Below are 18,935 nucleotides of genomic sequence, written 5' to 3'. Positions count from 1 at the left end.
GCATTACAACGTACATATGTATATATCGTTTACAATTAAAAAATTAATAACAATAATGAAAAAAAATAAAAACAACAAAGAAAAGCATTGAATAATGATATGTGATAAATGTACATACATACATATGTATGTATTACTAACAAAAATGTTCAAACAATAGAAATTTATAACAAGAAAAGTGACATCAAAAAGAATCAATACGAGAAGGAATAAAAAGTAATTACTGGTAGAGATAGGTAAAGGTAGAACAGGGATTAATTTGATTTTTTGATTTTTAAATGCTTTTTATTATTACGAAATTATGTTCACAATAAATCTTATATCTATTTTAATAGCTACTGATCTACTGATCATTTTCTATTTTACAATTTTAATTTAATTTGGTTAGTAATCACAGTATTATATTATTCTAATGTTAATCTAAAGCATAATAGGAAAAAGAGCTCAAAAACCTATTTACAATCCTTATAAATGTTCATAATACATCTAATACATAATATTAATTAAAGACTATCTAAAGTCGATGACCTAAAGCAGATTGTGTTTAGGTAATCTGTGTTTATACCTGAAGGGTATAGACATTTTGTTGTAATCACCGAGACTCTTCACAAGTGTGTTAGTATGGTTATTAGTGATTCTTTCATAGAATCTACTGGTTAGTTTGTTAGTAATGTCTGTAACAAACGGAATATTATATATAGCATGCAGTTTTTTCAGGTTAGTATATATGGGTGTATTATAAATTATTTTAAGGGATTTATTTTGTATTACTTGGAGCTTGGAAAGGTTAGTATTCGAGGCGTTATTCCATACAGGTGAAGCATAGGTTAATAATGGTAATATGAGCGCGCGATATAATTTTATTTTATTTAGCGTTGATAAAGAACTATGGCGATTAAATATTGGATATATTGAGGATATACCCCGCATCGCCTTGCATTTCGCTGCCTCAATGTGAGGTGCCCATCTCATTCTTTTATCAAACGTTACTCCTAAATATTTTATTACTGACTGCCATTTCAGACTTTCTCCAGAGGGGATTTTCAGATCTGAACTTGGCTTATGTTTTCTAACACTAAAGAATATGGCGTCTGTTTTGGTTTGATTAATTTGAATTTTCCACTTAGTGAAGTGTTCAGTCATTGTTTTAATTGCAAATTCAAGATTTTTAAGAATAGTGTCTGGTTTTTTGCTACTTGTGAAGCAAGCTGTATCATCTGCATATAGGGCTATGTGACAGTTTTTTGGAATAGGTATGTCATTTATATATATGGAGAACAAGAGTGGGCCAAGCAAGCTCCCCTGCGGAACGCCAGCTGCGATTATTTTTGGAGACGATAATTCATTATTTACGCTAACCACTAGCTTTCTACGAGTTAAGTACGATTTGATGATGAGAATTAGGTAGTTTGGTATTTTGTTAATAAGGAGCTTATGAATGAGTCCATCGTGCCAAACCGTGTCGAAGGCCTTTTCTATGTCGAGACATACCATTCCGGTACTTCTCTTCATATTAAAGTTCTTCGTCACGTGTTCAGTTAGTCTTGTTAGTTGTTGGGTCGTGGAATGTCCAGTGCGAAATCCAAATTGTTCATTTATTAATTTCTTATTTACGACTTTAAGTAAACGTGTGTAGATTATTTTTTCCAGAATTTTTGAAAGCGTGCAAAGTAAGCTAATGGGTCGATAATTGGCCGGGTTTTTTGAGCTTTTATCGGGCTTAAGTATGGGAATTACGTTGGCTGTTTTCCAGTATTCTGGGAAATACCCGGTGAGTAAACATGCGTTGAATATTTTAGATAGTGAGACTAAAGCTTTAAATGGAAGTTGTTTGATTGTGATGTTATCTATTGAATCTCGCCCAGGTGCCTTTTTATTTTTTAAATTACGTATTATATTTTGGATTTCACACGGATGCACCAATTTTATATTTTTAGTACTGTTAGTGGGAGTTTTTGTGATGATTTTAATGGACCGGTTGACTTTATTATGCGTTGGTATGTGATTGTAATGTTGTGTGAGTGTGTGATGTTTTTGGAAGGATTTTGATAATAGTTCTGCTTTGTCGCAATCACGCGTCACTGAGATTCCTGCATCATCTAATGGAGGAATCGAGTTTTTTGTCCTGCGAATCGCTTTAGCTAATTTCCATAGAGAGCCATCAACTGAGCTCAATTTTTCTAATTTTTTAGACCAAGCTTCATTTTTGATTTCTTTGATTCTAATTTTAATTTGATATGTGAGCTTATTAATTAATGTTTTCAATGCTGGATTTTTTGATGTTTGCCAAATTTTACGGAGTTTATTTTTACTTTTAATTAGATTTGCAACAAAGTCAGTTATCTCTAATTTGTGTTCAATGTATTGTGTCTTAGGTATGTGAAGGTGTTTGGATCGAGTTATTGATTCCGTTAGGTGTATTATGGAGCTGTCGATTTCGGTTTTGTTTGTGAGTGTGGTAGAAGTTAGAATGGTTTGGTCATTTATGTACGACTTGAACTCTCGCCAGTTAGCTCTCCCGTAATCCCAACTATGCTTGATGATTTCCTCGGGTTTCCCGTCGATTGAGAAGATTATCGGGAGATGATCAGACGACAGGGTTTGAAGGGCATTTGGTGTCGATATTTTTGGGCAGTTCTTGACGAGGACAAGATCTAGTGTGGATGGTTGTGAGTTATTTGTGGGATAGTGTGTGTATGTATCCGGATGAAGTAAGATTGTATCTGTTAATTGAATGTATTTAAAAAGAGTTGTGCCTTGTTGGTCAGTGTTTACGCAACTCCATAACGGATGTTTGGCATTAAAGTCACCAGCTACCACTACCGAACTACCAATGTTAAATATTTTGTTAAGATCGGATGCCAATAATCGTTTTTGGGGAGGATTGTAAGCGGATGCTACTATGTGAAGGGTGTTGTTAATTGTTAGTTCGATGGCGGTTAGTTCTAAATTTTTTAGTGGCGGGGTTATTACGCGACAATGTTTAATTGACGATTTTATAAAAATGGCAACTCCCCCTCCATGCTGTTCTCGGTCTTCGCGATAGCAGTTAAAGTTAGGTAGGTTAATACGGATATGAGGTTTTAAGAAGGTCTCGGAGATTAAAACTATGTCAACACAGTACTCACCGATCGCCGACTCTAGTTCGTCAATCTTATTCTTAAGTCCACGAGCATTCCAAGCTAGAATGTTCAGTCGCCTCCCGTTAATCAAAGACATCGAGATATTCGACAAGCATGAGTGCCAGCTCTAGTTTGTCGGTGCAACCACTGGCCTTGGCACGAATCTCCTGGAGGATCTTCAACATCTTCGTCATAGACGCCATGGAAGTTAGGTCTGTTGTTGGTTGAATGTTGGGATTGGTTGGTTGGTGGGGTTTTTTAGGGATATTTGGGATATTTGGTGACGGAGTTTTAATGGTCGGTAGCTTTGGGAAGTTATGATCGTTAACGACCGGGATATTTTGTGGCTGCACCACTGGGAGTTTCCAAGGGTTGGCTTTGACAATTGATGCTCGATTCTTCCTCGATTCCAGCATTTTCAGATAGCTCTGTCTTTTTGGACAGTCTTTGAAGTTAGCGGGGTGAGATCCTGAACAGCCTGAGCAGACAGCAGGGGTAACTATTCCTTGATTGCATTGTGCGGTGAGGTGAGTGCCGGCACATTTGACGCACTTGGCCTGCCGATTGCAGTTTTTCGCAGCGTGTCCATATTCTTGGCATCTGAAACATTGAGTAATATTTTGTGATTTACTAGTATATTTAACGACACTGACCTTTGTGTAACAGATGTACCGGATTTCTTTAATCTTCTTTGCCGATACCGATGGCTCGAAGAACACCAAGTATAGCTCGGTGGCGTTGCTCCTAGGCTCCTTCGTCTTCATCTGTATGACTTTGGTTACAGGGAATCCCTGTCTGATGATGTCATCTTTAATATCAGCTTCCGGCAATTTCGGCAAGCCACGTACGACACTTTTTATTTCCTTTTCCTCCTTCCTGGAAAAGGTATGGAATTGTCGGTCTGGTGTCAATCCATCCCGAAGTTTTTTAAAGTCTTCAAGACTTTTACATTGTATCTTGACATTATTTTGACCAATGTAAGTCATTGTGAAGTCTTTTATAAACTTCTTGATCGACTCGATCATGCTGCCGTGAGTGCCAGTAGCTGTCATGATGATGGGCGGGATTCTTCCACCGCTTCTGGGGACATCGGAAACTTCCAAGAGCCCTTCAAATTTGTTTTTCTCCTGAATTTTAAATTCAGGAGCAACATCTTTCACGTTCTTTGCCGTATGTTTTGGAAACTGCCACTCGGTCTCCATCTGAGCGGTCTGAGAGCAGCCTGGTTGAGGAGCTTCGGTTGTAGTTATCAGTGTCTTCTTAATTCGCTTTTTCAGGTTGGATCCTCGCATGGTGCCAACATGTGTTCGTTTGGTGTTCGTTTTGTGGGGGGTGTTTGTGGTGTATGTTAAAAGGTGTGGGTTTTTTGACGGTATGGCGTATCGCTGTATTATGAGCGCTCGCACAGAGAGTACGTCTTCGGCACGTCCGTTCTCACGGAGCGTCGAGAGACGAGTGAGAATTAATTTGAAATAATGATGAATCACGAAGGGATTGGATTGGACATTGGAATAGGATCCTAATATCCATAAAACAAAAATAATAAATTTTCCTCCTAGAGTGGGAAACGAAATGATCATTCTGGTTCTTCACAATGATCTGGAATTGCATTTGGAATGGATTTTTTTATTTACGCGTCTAAATATTATTAACATATACGCGCTAGAAAGTATTCAGTACTAGCAAATTCCAGATGACTTCTTACAAATGAATTGTTAAGCAACTCAACTGTGTCTGTGTGTCTGTATTTTGGGGATTTTTTGAACACCGTTAGTCCTATCGAACTGAAACTTAGTATCGGTTACTGAAATTCTTATCGACACTAATATTATTTTTTTCAAATTTTTAAGTCGACTGGAAATGGTAACTCCCTGTACGATAGCTTCAGGAGCTGTAATGTGTGTGTGTGTGCTGGGTGACCAGTGGCTGTGTGTGTGTGTCGTCGTCTCTATGTGTGTTCAGCTCGCTCTGGAGCACGTGCTGGAACAGGGCGGGGTGGGGAATTAGACAAGTCAGCTCGGGTTATCCTCGTTTATTGACGCATAGAATGGCGAGCCGGGGAGTTTGCCGGCGCCTGTGCCCCTCTATGGCGGGGGCTGTGGATGAGTACGCTGGCTGCAGCTGGTCAGGCAAGGTAGACCAGCTACGCCAGTACCGTCTCGGGCGGCGGATGGCGGGCGTCTCGTTTGACAGATGAGCGCGCCTCGTAAAAATGAGTGCGCGCCCGTAAGAGCCCAAAACACGGCCATGTGGGTTTGTTGGCTCGGACATACTCCCCGGGGTTGGAATATTCACAATATTTCAAGAAAGTTAACATAATAACAAAGCAGACAACAAACAAACAGAGCAGTGGTAACAAACATCTTCTTAGGAACTAAAGCCAGCCCCCATGGTTAAAAGTGCAAAAAAAAACATTATAGCACACCGACAAAAAAAACCAAACCAACTACTACAAGGGTAAAGTGTCATTAGCAACCAAAAGAAAACAAAACAAACTTAATGGATACAGCGTCAATTAGCGCACCACAACCAAACCAACTACACTGGCACAAACACAAAATTAACTTAAAGGATCAAGCGTCAATTAGCGCACCACAAGCAAACCACTACTACATTGGCACAAACATTTTTGTTATAAGTTTCACACAGAACAAGAAAAAACACAAAAGACAAAATTATATGGGGGCGGGAGAACAGTGAGTGCACCCAGGCCTAGTCGGCTGGTCAGGGGGCCAACGAGCGTCTCGCCAGCTGTCCTGTCGGTGATGCCCCTCTGAGTGCACAGGGTGATAATTCGTGCGACGCCGTCGTGCCCAGGAAGCACCAACGTGACTCGCCCCATGTTCTGCATGCCGCTCGGTCGGTAGTCGAGCTACTCGTTGGGCTGACTTCCTGGTGTTGCTGTTGAAGGAGTGTGCCGCACTCCTCCAGCGACCATCTCTGCCCGCTGCTGCAGATGCTGGTGCGGTAGCGCCCGTGCTGCGGGCTGATTGAGCAGATCCTCCCGCTGTTGAGCAACCAGTGGTTCGCCAGCTAGGAATTGACCAGGAGTTTTTGGAGCTGGGTTGGGAAGGTCGGATGAAATGAGGAACAACGGGTGCGGGTTTACCGCGGCTTCTTTTAGAAGCGGGTTCCCTAGGCTTTGGCAACGGAACTCTTCGGTCCGCCGACGGATCACGAGAAGCTTTTTGATGGCAGTTCCCGGAGCGGTTGGTTGTTGGGACTGAGCCCAGCTCCCCACTAACAACCCAGCCGAACGAAGTGTTCAACAGGTGAATGGTAGAGCCCCGTTCGCTGGCGAGTGAGGGAGGAATGGAAATATTCCTCCTACCGTCTTTAAGGGACTGATGGAATGCCAAGCATCCGAGGACCATGTCGACTGCCCCCGGCGAATCAAATGTGGGGTCAGCCAGGTAAATACGCTGGGGCAACCCCAGCCGTAATTCCGACAGGTCTCTGGATGGAACATTGTTCGTGATCTTAGGGATCACTAAAAACTCCATCTCCTTTATTTTGGCATGGCTCCTCGACCCCCGAGGAGCAACGTGCAAGACTACGCCCTGGGAGATTGGCGTTTCCTTACAGCCTACCCCGACCATGCTTGCATTCAATGCATGCGGTTGGATGTTCAACCGCTGACGCAGGTCATTGGAGATGATGTTCATCTCTGACCCACTGTCGAGCAGTGCTCGACACTTATGCCAACGCCCATCGCCTCCACGGGCAGACAACACCACTGTGGATAACAGAATGGTGCGAGGGGTTGTTGCTGCCCTGACGGTTGAATGCAGGGAATGAAGGCTAGGCGCGTGTGGCGCTTCGTTAGCGACGCTTGCAGCCCTTGGGACAGGAGCAGCGTTGAAGTGTTTTGGAGTCCGAGTAAACTCGGCGTGCAAAAGTGTGTGGTGTAGGTACGACAGTGGGAGCAACGAGTTTGGCTCTTGCAAGCTGTCGTCTGGTGGCCAGGACGCAGGCAGTTCCTGCAGAGGTTTGCCCTTCGGACCAGGCTGATTCGCTCTGGTGGGGCCAGGTCCCGGAACGAGGAGCATGAGTGGAGCACATGTTCACCCCGACACTTAGGGCAGGAAACTGCCTTGACTCTCTCGTGATGAGCGGAAGTCCCGGTAACCGCCTGTATGCACGGACGCGGCTGGTGCATCCTCTCGATGGCCTCGCCGTTCATCTGCACTTGGCACTGAAACCGGAGGAACGTGAGAAATTTGTCGAATGTCCAGTCCTCGTACTTGACCGATTGCTTGTCCCATTGCCGGGCAGTGTACCGGTCCAGCTTGGACGACAAGGAAGATACGAGGATGTCGTCCCATGTGACGACGGGGACGCCCATGGACCCGAGGGTGCGGGTATGCATGGTGATGTCATCCAACAGCCGCCGCAACCCTTGACCGACGTCATGGCCCACAGGCTCAGCGTTGAGCAATGCCTGGACGTGTCTCTGGACCAACAACCTCTTATTGTTGTACCGGTCCTCGAGAATGGACCAAGCGGTGGTGAAGGCCCCTTCCGCACAGTCGAGGCCGCGGAGAATGTTGCGGGCCTCACCGGTAAGACTGGCAGTAAGATATTGGAAGCGGACTGAATCCACTTTACTGCCGTCTATTGCGGCTTGGAAGCGTTGGGAGAACTGGGGCCAATCTTCGAGCTTCCCATCGAATGTTGGCAGTTCTAGTGCCGGGAGACGAATGGGTTGGTCCACTGGGGGAGTAGCGAGTTGGTCAACAGTGCGACGGACGGTTTGATCGACCGGGAAAAGGTCGCTTGGGGGGAGGTTCCTCCCGACAAGGTGATGCTCTTTGCGGCATCTAGTTTGTCCAGCACTGCATCTGTATATGCCAAATAGGCGTCCTCAAATTCGTCCCATGTCAGCGCGGACTCCTCCGCCTCTTTGAGCTCTAACGCTTCTAACTCGGACTGCGTGTCCAAGAAATCGAGACGCAGCTGGCGCGCCTCCTCGAGCTTATATTCGAGTCGGGTCACGCTCGGCGGTAATTGGTCGACCAGATTCGTGAGCTTCGTCAGCCTTCCCCGAAGGGCGCCACGACGACGTCGCAATTGAGTCGTCATGACTTCGAGAAACTGTGAGGGGTGAAACGATATCACGGGGGGGGAAACCCGCGCCGTGAAACAGAAGGGGGGGGAAAAACCCAAGCCATTAAACAAAAGGGAAGCGGGATTACAAGATGGCGGACAGCCAACACAAAGGAATAACGGGAGAGACAAAATGGCTGACGACCAACCTGGTATGCCGACGACAGAGTCCAGCGCTGTAGATCATCCCGACTCGAAGGACCATGTACGATAGCTTCAGGAGCTGTAATGTGTGTGTGTGTGCTGGGTGACCAGTGGCTGTGTGTGTGTGTCGTCGTCTCTATGTGTGTTCAGCTCGCTCTGGAGCACGTGCTGGAACAGGGCGGGGTGGGGAATTAGACAAGTCAGCTCGGGTTATCCTCGTTTATTGACGCATAGAATGGCGAGCCGGGGAGTTTGCCGGCGCCTGTGCCCCTCTATGGCGGGGGCTGTGGATGAGTACGCTGGCTGCAGCTGGTCAGGCAAGGTAGACCAGCTACGCCAGTACCGTCTCGGGCGGCGGATGGCGGGCGTCTCGTTTGACAGATGAGCGCGCCTCGTAAAAATGAGTGCGCGCCCGTAAGAGCCCAAAACACGGCCATGTGGGTTTGTTGGCTCGGACACTCCCCTTATAGGTGTATCTTTTTACATTTAATAGAAATTATAAATTTTATACCCTAATATTTTTACCTGAATCGGAAATAGTATTTTTACTCTAGAGAATGGAGGATTTTTATGTTTTTCTCAGAAACCTTAATACCAAGTTATGTATAAAATTTGGTAAACATCCGTCAACCGGAAGTGGCAGTTTACTCTTGTTCGATTTTTCTTCGACTATTTTGTTCGACCCTTAAACATGTGTGCTCTTCACGAAAAAAATCAAGTATAATTCTTGTATCAATGTGATGAAAATAAAAAAAAATCACTAAATTTAATAAACCGGAAGTTTTTCCTCTTAAAAAAGTCAAAAATGTTGTGCCCATTATTCTGCCCACACCCCTGAACGTATCAAGCTGAAAATTTATATTTGTATTCTTTATGTACTAACTTAGAGCTGATAAGGATTTGGTCAGAATTCGTGAAATTTTGTGAAAATTGAATATGAGATAGTGCGAAAAAACTAACTGTTATAGCTGTTAAACTACATAAATATATAACCAGTGAAGTTAATTCGAGGCGAGGTTAGCTGGCATTTCTGATAGCCAGTTGCCATCGTGACGATCTGACAGTCGATTCTGATGAATTCCTGAAGCGATATATCAGAGACATTTCCTTTCTTTAATTAGAGCTGGCCCCCTATGTTGTTAAAATAAATAAAATATCAAAGCGGTCGGAAGATTAAAATTAGTTCAAATCAGCTCACAAATATTGCACCATGTAGAGTTCGTTCGCCGAGAAAGAAAAATTGCTTCACTCTTCAGTATTGGAAACTACCGGTTGACTGCAAGGTATGGCGTCGCATATATGTATGCAATTAAAGTTTTTCTCAAAAATGAAACTAGTGAAAGTAACTTTATTTTCTAGATTTATTGCATTTTATAAATACAACATATAAAAAACAAATGCAATTAAAAATCCAAAAAATGCGAAATACAAAAAAATACAAATAAAAATGCAAAAATATAAAAAATTAGTTATTATAAAGTACTAGCTGTATTACCCGGCTTCGCTCAGTATTTATAATATAAACCGCTTAAACATGACTAATCTAATAGTAAACATTAATTTTGTTAAAAAAAAAATCAAATTCTTTTTTGGGCCTTCTAGGGCTTCGCCCTTGGCGCCCCCTGAGCCTTTGCCTTCTAGGGCTTCGCCCCTCTGCGCCCCCTTAGCTATTGCCGTTTAGGGCTTCGCCCCTCTGCGCCCTCCTTAGCTAATGCCTTTTAGGGCTGCGCCCCCCTGCGCTCCCATCGGGGCCCCATGAGACTATACTCCTCGCGCCCCCACGGGGGTGAATCCATTGAATCGAAAAAAATCAAATCGGCGCCTATGAATCGAAAAAAAAAAAATTTTGAATCACGTGTTCGATGACGTCATCGATCTACGGACGACGAACCAACCATCCAACGAACGAACGAACCAAGGATACATACATATATATATATACAAAGTCTCTTTCCAAATTATATATTAGATTAACTTTGCGAGTCGAAATAAATATTTTTTTCGTCAACCACTGTTTCATAATGTCTTTTTTGGAATTTGAAGTCGGCACTGGGTCAAGAATCTTTTTTTAGTAAGACGCATTATCTATTACCACAACAGAATTCGGTTCCAAATTTGGAATCAATTTCTCGATTAACCATTTCATATAATTGTCGAAGTTCACGTCATGGTGATAGTCTCCGGTTCTTTGGTGAGCCTTAGTGTGTTATTTGAATCTGAGTGGCCAAGTTTAGTTTCCAATCGTACCAATAGCTGCAGCTAACAGCTGTAGCTGGTAGCATTGCGTATTGCCAGTATCAAAAGTAGATCGACAGTGAACGGCGTGTAGCCGAGCTGTGAGGTTGTGCGTCGTCGAATTTCGCTGCAGTTGCAGTCCAGTCGCAGTGTGCATTTCGGTCCGTCAACCGACAACTCGAACAGGATGGCTTCACGACTCCTGGCGACTCTGGTCAGTTGATGGCCGGCCAACTCACAGCTGTTCGTTGGTTCGACCCCTCGTGCCTCCCCACCCCACCCCACCCCACCCCACCCCACCCCACCCACCCTTCATCAGCGGCCGCCTCTTATGAAACAGCCGCCACCTGTTCTATTTTCAAATTCGATCTCAAATCAGCCGCTTTGTTTTGTTTTTGGCCCGCCAGAGCTGGAATCGTTCGTTACATCACACTTTTCAGCGCCAAAAGGTCGTAACTTACCTCTCTATGCAGCGGACGAATCTGGTCTTAACTCCGATCATGTGATCGCATTGTTTCTCACCGCAATATACATATTCTATACACTTGACTCGACCGATCGACTTCAAGGTTAGGTTAGGTAAGAAACCTACGTAGCTATTGAACCAGTTAATATATTCGGAACATTTGGTGGGTTATAGAAGGTGTGGCTATATTCCAAAAGTGAGAAGATTTCGTGATTTTTTTTCCTGTGAGAGCTATTCATTTTTTGGTTCGGTGATTACTAGTCAAATGTGAACCGTGATTACTAGTCAAACGAGAAAATTGGTCACACCCTAAAACTGGTCACGAGAAAACTGGTCACACCTTAATCGGTCACAAGACAACTGGTTGACCGATTTTAGGGTGTGACCAGTTTTCTCTTGACCAGTTTTAGTGTGACGGGTGATCATGTGTGACCGATCTAGAGCGACCGGTTGTCCTGTGACTGATTTACATATGACTAGTAGTCCGTTTACCTCATTTTTTATAGCAAGACTTATTGATCCAATTGTTCCAGTATGCAAATCAAATCAGAGTATATAATAAAATACTATCAATACCGACCAGAATGAACTGTATATGATAATCATGTATAATAGATGCCTATTTTTCATCTCCACGTGGTAGTAAGTTACAGTGCGTATATACATATGTATATTACCAAAAAAAAAAACATGCATTCAAATGAAAATGTATGAAAAATATAGAAATAGCTTGTACTAATACAGCTAAAAATCAATGTTGTATGAAAAGATCCTTTAATTTTTTTTTGATGATTATTTTAAATATATATTTCAGTCGCTTTCCCGAGCAGCAGGCGCTCGTGCTTACAGCTCAGGCGTCACCAAATGTACCCTCATCCCTGGAGACGGTATCGGACCAGAAATATCGGCAGCTGTACAGAAGATCTTTGCGTCTGCCGACGTTCCAATCGAATGGGAGAGCGTAGACGTTACACCAGTCAGGGTAAAATTTTATGACTAATTATAGCGTGTTTTAATTGCAAAGACCGAAGAATTTGAACTTGTTCTAGTATTTCTGTTGTAGATAAGATAAGGTTGGATTAATTGCTGTTTAAATGTAACTTACATATGTTGAGTTGTATTTAGATTTATGCTACACTTTTTAATATAGGTGATACTATTTGATGTCAAGGTTACACATATTTTTAAATATAAATAAACAATTACACAACATATTTAGTTCAATTTACGTATACGTGTATATTGATCATTTGTTGCTTATTATTTACAGTGACTAATGTTTTCACACTGTTGTGTCCAGTGATAATGAAAATTTAACAACGGCTAAAAGATCCGGAACTCGCATCTTTTAGCCGTTTAACTCAAAACTCGACTATTATATTACAACTGGCGCACATTGTTGAAAGTGTATATGCGCTTAGAGATACATATAATGTACTAGTTGAATTGTATTCGAATATGAATGACCTGAAACGCCAGTTGGAATATGTTGCAACTGAAAATACACTTCGACTGTAACGTCTACATTTAGTTGAAAGCACAAATTATATAATCAGGCTATCAAAAGCTATTTCAATTGCTGGTCTGCAAGCATTTGCTGGTCAGGTTGCAATAAACACATGATACGCCAAAGTTACTCTGAAAATGGAGATTTCCGTAATTTGTAACCCTTGGATTAATAATCCCACTGTGGAATATTTCTTATTTCTCGCGAAAATGAGTTGTTTTTTTTTCAGTGTCACTATTGGTGTCCAAATACAAAATTTCATAATTTTGGACATCATTCTAAAGAGCATATCCGTCTCTTGAGTTATTTACTTTTAATATACAGGCTGCTATGAAGCTTTAAAGCCTTAAAGAGTTGATAGCGCATATCATTTAGAAAATTTTGAGCTACACATACCTCAGTACAAATTCTTATGGTTTTTTTTTAAAGATTTTTAGTAATAAAAACACCAAAATCTCATAGTTAATTGCTAATACTGCCCAAGTTAAAAGTGGTATATTATAAACAAACTCTACGAGTCGTAAACAATGTGTGCTGCGAATATCCAGAGGTTATGATGCTCTTCTATATGATATGACCTATCAACCCTTTGAGGCTTCTTTGCACTTGATTTTTTTACATAGCTTCATAACACTGTATATGTTTATATATTGTTTTAGTTTTATTATACATATCTATCCAATGTGGAATCACGCCATCCGATTTTCTGGACCAATTCAGAATAATATTGTGACGCCAGTCTTGAAACTCGATATTAATACATATTAGATTATTCACAGTATAATTGTAAATTTACCGAATCGTTCCAATAAAATGAATGGCTTTAAATCATACAGAATTTATTTAAAATCTATTATATAAGTATGAAATGGTTGATAATCAGCTGTATATATTATATAATGTATAATATGTATCATACAATATATAAAAAGTGAGATAAGATGAGATGTTTTTTGTTAAGACAAAACGTACGGATACAGCTTCAATTCATTCAAGGCATGTTTTTTTACTGAGATTAAATTATAATCATTACATTTTTTGGTATTTTTAAATTTTGGCAACCAGCTGTTCACTTGAGTGTCAGTAATAAAAAAAAAATTATTGCTGTTTATGTTTTTTTCGTTCATTTATATAAAATCGTTTACCTGTGGTTGAAAATTACATTCGTATTTTCAACTTATACATTATATATTATATATATGTATGTATATATTTTTAGGGTCCTGATGGAAAGTTTGGAATTCCTCAAGAAGCTATTGATTCCGTAAATAGAAATAAAATTGGACTCAAAGGACCTTTGATGACACCGGTTGGAAAAGGACATCGATCTTTGAATCTTGCACTTAGGAAGGAGTTTAGTTTATATGCAAACGTAAGGCCTTGCAGGAGTATAGAAGGGTGCGTTGATTATTTATTTTGTTACCATGTTTGATTAGAAAAAGCGTCATAATCATTCTATATCTATGTTTCATTCTATGTATCTTGTATTTCCAGGTACAAAACCTTATATGATAATGTTGATGTGGTCACAATTCGTGAAAATACTGAAGGTGAATATTCAGGTATTGAGCACGAGATTGTAGATGGTGTTGTACAATCTATCAAGTTGATCACGGAAGACGCTTCTAAGAGAGTAGCCGAATTTGCCTTTGAGTACACTCGTGCCGTTGGCCGCTCTAAGGTCACAGCTGTACACAAAGCAAACATCATGTAAGGTCTTTCTCACTCATTATGTTAATGTGTAAACGGTATGATTTATTGAAGTTGTGTAATCGATCTGTTCTTAGGCGAATGTCAGATGGACTCTTTTTGAGGTGTTGTCGAGATATGGCCGAGAAATATCCCGATGTGAAATTCGAAGAAAAATATTTGGATACCGTCTGTTTAAATATGGTTCAAGATCCTAGCAAGTATGATGTGTTGGTGATGCCTAATTTATATGGTGATATTATGTCTGACATGTGCGCTGGACTTGTCGGAGGCTTAGGATTAACACCATCAGGAAATATTGGTCTCAATGGAGCTCTCTTCGAATCTGTAAGTCTGCAAGCTAGTTAAATATTTTTTTATAATTGTACTCAAAACAATTAATATGACTTGTATTTCGTTTTCAGGTCCATGGTACAGCTCCAGATATCGCCGGAAAAGATCTCGCTAATCCGACAGCTTTACTGCTATCTGCCGTAATGATGTTGCGACATATGAAGTTGAATTCGCACGCTGATAAGATTGAAAAAGCCTGCTTTGATACAATCAAAGAAGGAAAATATTTAACCGGTGACTTAGGAGGAAAAGCCAAATGTTCTGAATTCACCAACGAAATTATTAAGAAAGTTCAGTCTCATTAGGTTGTGATATAAATCTTACTTATTCACACTTTCACAAATTATCATTAGATAATTGTAATGCTGATTAGAAGTTTTCGTTTGTCATTCATAATTCGATTATGTATTTAATAATGACTAACCTTGTAGGATTTCGATACTATTTATTGGTTGCCATATTTATTGTATGTGTATTTATTTATTATATATACGTTGATCGGTTTAATTATTATTTAATTAAAGTTAAGATTGACAATTGATATTTATGTAGATTCATCGACTATTTATTGCATATATACATACATAGTTGAAATCATTTTAATCATACGTTGGCATACATTAATTTAGTTTATATATGATTTTGTCACTAATTTTCACAAAAAATTTAAACTTTACCGTACAATAATCGTAGAGTGCCTTAACAGCTATGGATTCATTTAATTGAGTTACTACTTAATAAGTTCCTCAGCAGTAATGTTCAAATATGCCAAAGTTACGACATATTAGATGTCAATTAATAATTAACATTAATAAGTAAGTTCGCAGTCATTAAATGTGCATTGTCACTAATGCATTATTCATTATTTAAATTAATCGAAATCTCTTACCTTGTATTATTATGGATGAAATTTTCCTCATTTATGTAGTTAATTATAAATTGTTATAAACGATCGTAAACGTGTTGTTATATATTTTTTTTGTTCTAGCACTAAGTGCTTCGTTTACGAGATTAGCGAAATATGTATACAATTTTTTAGTTGGATTGTCAATTTTGTACTATTCGAAATTATACAAATTAGTTGCACAACACTAATAATGTAAAGTCTTACTATTTATGAAGAGCAAGATATGGAAATTTGAGATGGAATGTATTTGAGAAGTTTGTGTTACCATGACCTTTTGAATAAATTTGTTGAATTAATGTTTTTGATCTTTTTATGTAATATCTAACTACACACGACAGAACAAGAAATGGAAGAAGCATGGATGATCAATTAAAAATAACCTTTGCAATAATTTGTTTCTTTATTTCTCCTCGTGACAAGTATCTTAATGGTTTAAATAAAATAAAAATAAAAATGAAACGAGTTACGGCAACACTCAATGTGTATGGAGAAATAATTTTGAGGCTAAAATATTAACAACCAATAGAAAAATGTTGCAAGCAATGAAAGTGAATGTCTAATTTCTAAGGCACAGTATTATTGAAAGTAAATCTATGGTGTGTTTTGGAAAAGAATGTATAAAATATATAATACATAAAATGCCAATTGAAAGAATTCTACACCAATGATGAAACACAGTATTTAATAAAATTTTGATACATAATGTTAATAAAACAAAGATTATTTCAACTATGGAAGCAATTTCATAAATTCATTATTGCGAAATGTAGAAAAACAATACAAATACAACATGGATTTCTGAAAATATTTAAATGAAACCAATTACCAACAATACAAAACAATTTCAATTAATAACATTAACAAACATCAACAGTAAATCAGCACAGACAAGAGGAACATGGTGTATGGTTTGCTATAAGTATGATTAGTATTTGGATAAACTTAAAATACACGTAATACGATCACATTTCTACACACTTTCCATAAAATTGTACATCACATTAGTGTATAAATCAATACGCATACCTTAATACAAAAAAAAACAACGCGCTTCAACCACACGTGATTCAATTAAGATTAAATTGCTTAAATTATAATAAATAACAGTTGCACACACGACAAACAATCCTCCGTTCTAACACTTAAATGTATGTATGTATATTAAACAATATATTCTTCTAGTTTGTTCCACGATGTAAAAACCTCGTTTTTAATAATTTAAACTTACAGGATAATTAAAATGGTAAGGAATGATGCCAGGAACAGAATCGTTTCAATATTAAGATTGTTCGTATACTATGCGCGATCGAAAAGTTTGATAACTTGGCACTTGCATCACGGCAACATCCAATATTGGTCAAGTCGATGAACTTTTCTATCGTACAATATTCTTAGTCATTTAATTTTATCACTTGTAAGATTTCCTAGAAAAATATATTTAGATATTTGGTTTCTGGTTTTATTTCGTCGGCACATATTACATATATGTATATTCAGACCAGAAATTGTTTCGCGCGAACGATTCGTGTACGAGGACATAAAAACGAACAAAAGTGGTCTGAAATATACAATTTATTTTTGGTTCGACAGACAAACAAACAAACGAGTGCATTTGGAAACTAATTTAGAACGATGCTAAATTGACAAAGCACATAATACAAAGTTTTTAAGACATTGTACATAAATAAGTTTTCTTTACAAATATAAAATATCGGGCATTGTCAGTCCATAAATTTGTTAGTTCAGGTTAAGTAGTACAGTACATTTACACTATCCGAGCTTCGGATTTAGCGAGTACAAATTCCAAACCATCGATAATACTGCCAATTGCACATACAATACTGAAATGAAAGCTTAAATATTTATGGAATTCTTTTTATTCGCTATGTACAAACATTTCAAATATTCAATTGATTATTTTTTCTCGAAAAATATTTCTATTTATACATGTACTAACAATGAACAATTTTTAACGGTGATTTTAAGAGGTATCTACGTAGGAAGTTTTGACGACCATGATATGTTCATAATAATAATATATATAACATTTTTTCAATATGTGGCATGTCATTTATGTATGATTTTTTATGGAAGATGTTTAGAAATTCATTTTTGGATGAGTTTTGATTAATTGTCTTTTGTTAGATAAAAATTCAACGATGGTATTGAACAGCACTTTCTAGTATTTTATAAATATAGCTGCGTTGAAAACATTCAAATAAAATTCATATGATAATAAACAATTAGATTTATATTAATAGAAGACTAAATTATCACAATTGTATAAATAAAAGGAATGTAAGTAACGTTCTCTATTTTCGTCTAAATATTATTAACATTTTCAATTTTGAAAATTTAAATTTTTATAACATGAAACAAAATTTCCATTTTGTTGTTTTCGAAAATTTTTATGATTTTCCTAATTTTTCAGCATTTATTTATTAATTATTATCTACATATGTGCACTATGGTATAACACATCTAAATTAAGATGAGAATATACAGAACTGATACTCTTCATCAACAATTATTAATTAAAAAGTGGAACAAATTAGTTAATTAATATTAATACCCATACGTCAATATACAAATTGAATTTCAATTACTAGGTCTTGGGCTTTAATCCCTTCCGATTGATTCATTAAATTTTCGCACTTACAACATATCACTAATTAGGCAATAACTGTTACTCTCTTTAATTATATGTACCTACTAGTATGTAATTTTAAATCTTTTTTGAATTTTTTAATAATGTGGAGAATCGCTTTGAAACAACATGTGAATAATTTTAAGTATAACACATTAAACGATGAGGGAATATTTACATGTCAAATATGAGCAAAATTTTTTGTCAAAAAAACATTGGCACTAAAATTCTATTAAATGGAAATCCAAAATAACATGAAAAACTGTTTCTACAAAAATTGATAGTCATTAGATTGAACTAATTGTATGATTGTAATCTTACAACTAAAATAGTACATGTCTACTGCCATTAGACCGAATCAGATCAAAATAAATAATATGAATGTTAAAAAAATAAACAACAAACATTTTATATATTAATAATCATTTTCAACTAACTAAAATTTGGCAAGTACAATTATTTTATATTTGAAGATCACACTAAAAGAGCGAAGGAGCTCCAAATTAACACACAAATATGGCTGTATCCCGAGCGCTAACTGTCTCCATCGTTCATCGTATGGCTCATGCCCACAGTTTGTACAGTTTCCAATTTATCACTATTCATTGCACTACCGCTGAATCCCGATGATGGAAAATTCGTATTGTCGTTGGTAATACCTCCAATCAAAGTCGACAAAGTCTCAAGTGATTGCCGAACCTAAAATCAAACATCAAATAATCATTTTTGATCAAAAAAATTATCGGATCCATTATTTT

General features: G+C 38.4%; 3 protein-coding genes across 10 annotated transcripts in view; 1 reads left to right on the top strand and 2 right to left on the bottom strand.

Moving 5' to 3' along the window:
- Nucleotides 1-276: 276 nt before the first annotated feature.
- Nucleotides 277-8,759, bottom strand: LOC143908958 (uncharacterized). Of its 2 annotated transcripts, XR_013260313.1 has the most exons (3): nucleotides 8,378-8,759; nucleotides 3,129-5,102; nucleotides 277-674 (listed from the first exon to the last, which is right to left on the bottom strand). XR_013260313.1 is itself a non-coding variant. In XM_077426825.1 (2 exons), exons 1-2 carry the CDS (start codon nucleotides 4,700-4,702, stop codon nucleotides 3,206-3,208), a joined length of 1,425 nt encoding a protein of 474 aa, XP_077282951.1. In that variant the 5' UTR covers nucleotides 4,703-4,996; the 3' UTR covers nucleotides 283-3,205. The 2 variants fall into 2 exon arrangements, 1 of the variants encoding a protein (XP_077282951.1); XM_077426825.1 differs by lacking the exon at nucleotides 8,378-8,759 and having other exon boundaries at nucleotides 283-3,722; nucleotides 3,795-4,996.
- A 1,860-nt stretch (nucleotides 8,760-10,619) lies between these two features.
- Nucleotides 10,620-16,979, top strand: Idh3a (isocitrate dehydrogenase [NAD] subunit alpha, mitochondrial). Its single transcript, XM_077427448.1, has 6 exons — nucleotides 10,620-10,821; nucleotides 11,888-12,055; nucleotides 13,800-13,978; nucleotides 14,075-14,290; nucleotides 14,368-14,617; nucleotides 14,695-16,979. Exons 1-6 carry the CDS (start codon nucleotides 10,795-10,797, stop codon nucleotides 14,926-14,928), a joined length of 1,074 nt encoding a protein of 357 aa, XP_077283574.1. The 5' UTR covers nucleotides 10,620-10,794; the 3' UTR covers nucleotides 14,929-16,979.
- LOC143909370 (uncharacterized) overlaps nucleotides 15,915-18,935 on the bottom strand; it is a 90,266-nt gene continuing 87,245 nt past the window's right edge. For all 7 annotated transcript variants that reach the window (XM_077427320.1, XM_077427337.1, XM_077427329.1 and 4 more), the window contains one exon: nucleotides 15,915-18,876. In XM_077427320.1, coding sequence (XP_077283446.1) covers nucleotides 18,712-18,876 — 165 coding nt within the window. In that variant the 3' untranslated portion in view covers nucleotides 15,915-18,711. The remainder of the gene's footprint in view (nucleotides 18,877-18,935) is intronic.

Source organism: Arctopsyche grandis, chromosome 1 (genome assembly GCF_051622035.1).
Source record: "Arctopsyche grandis isolate Sample6627 chromosome 1, ASM5162203v2, whole genome shotgun sequence".
NCBI classification, from domain to species: domain Eukaryota; kingdom Metazoa; phylum Arthropoda; class Insecta; order Trichoptera; family Hydropsychidae; genus Arctopsyche; species Arctopsyche grandis.
The sequence above is the reverse complement of the archived record's forward strand: the minus strand, read 5'-3'. Positions and strand labels throughout refer to the sequence as shown.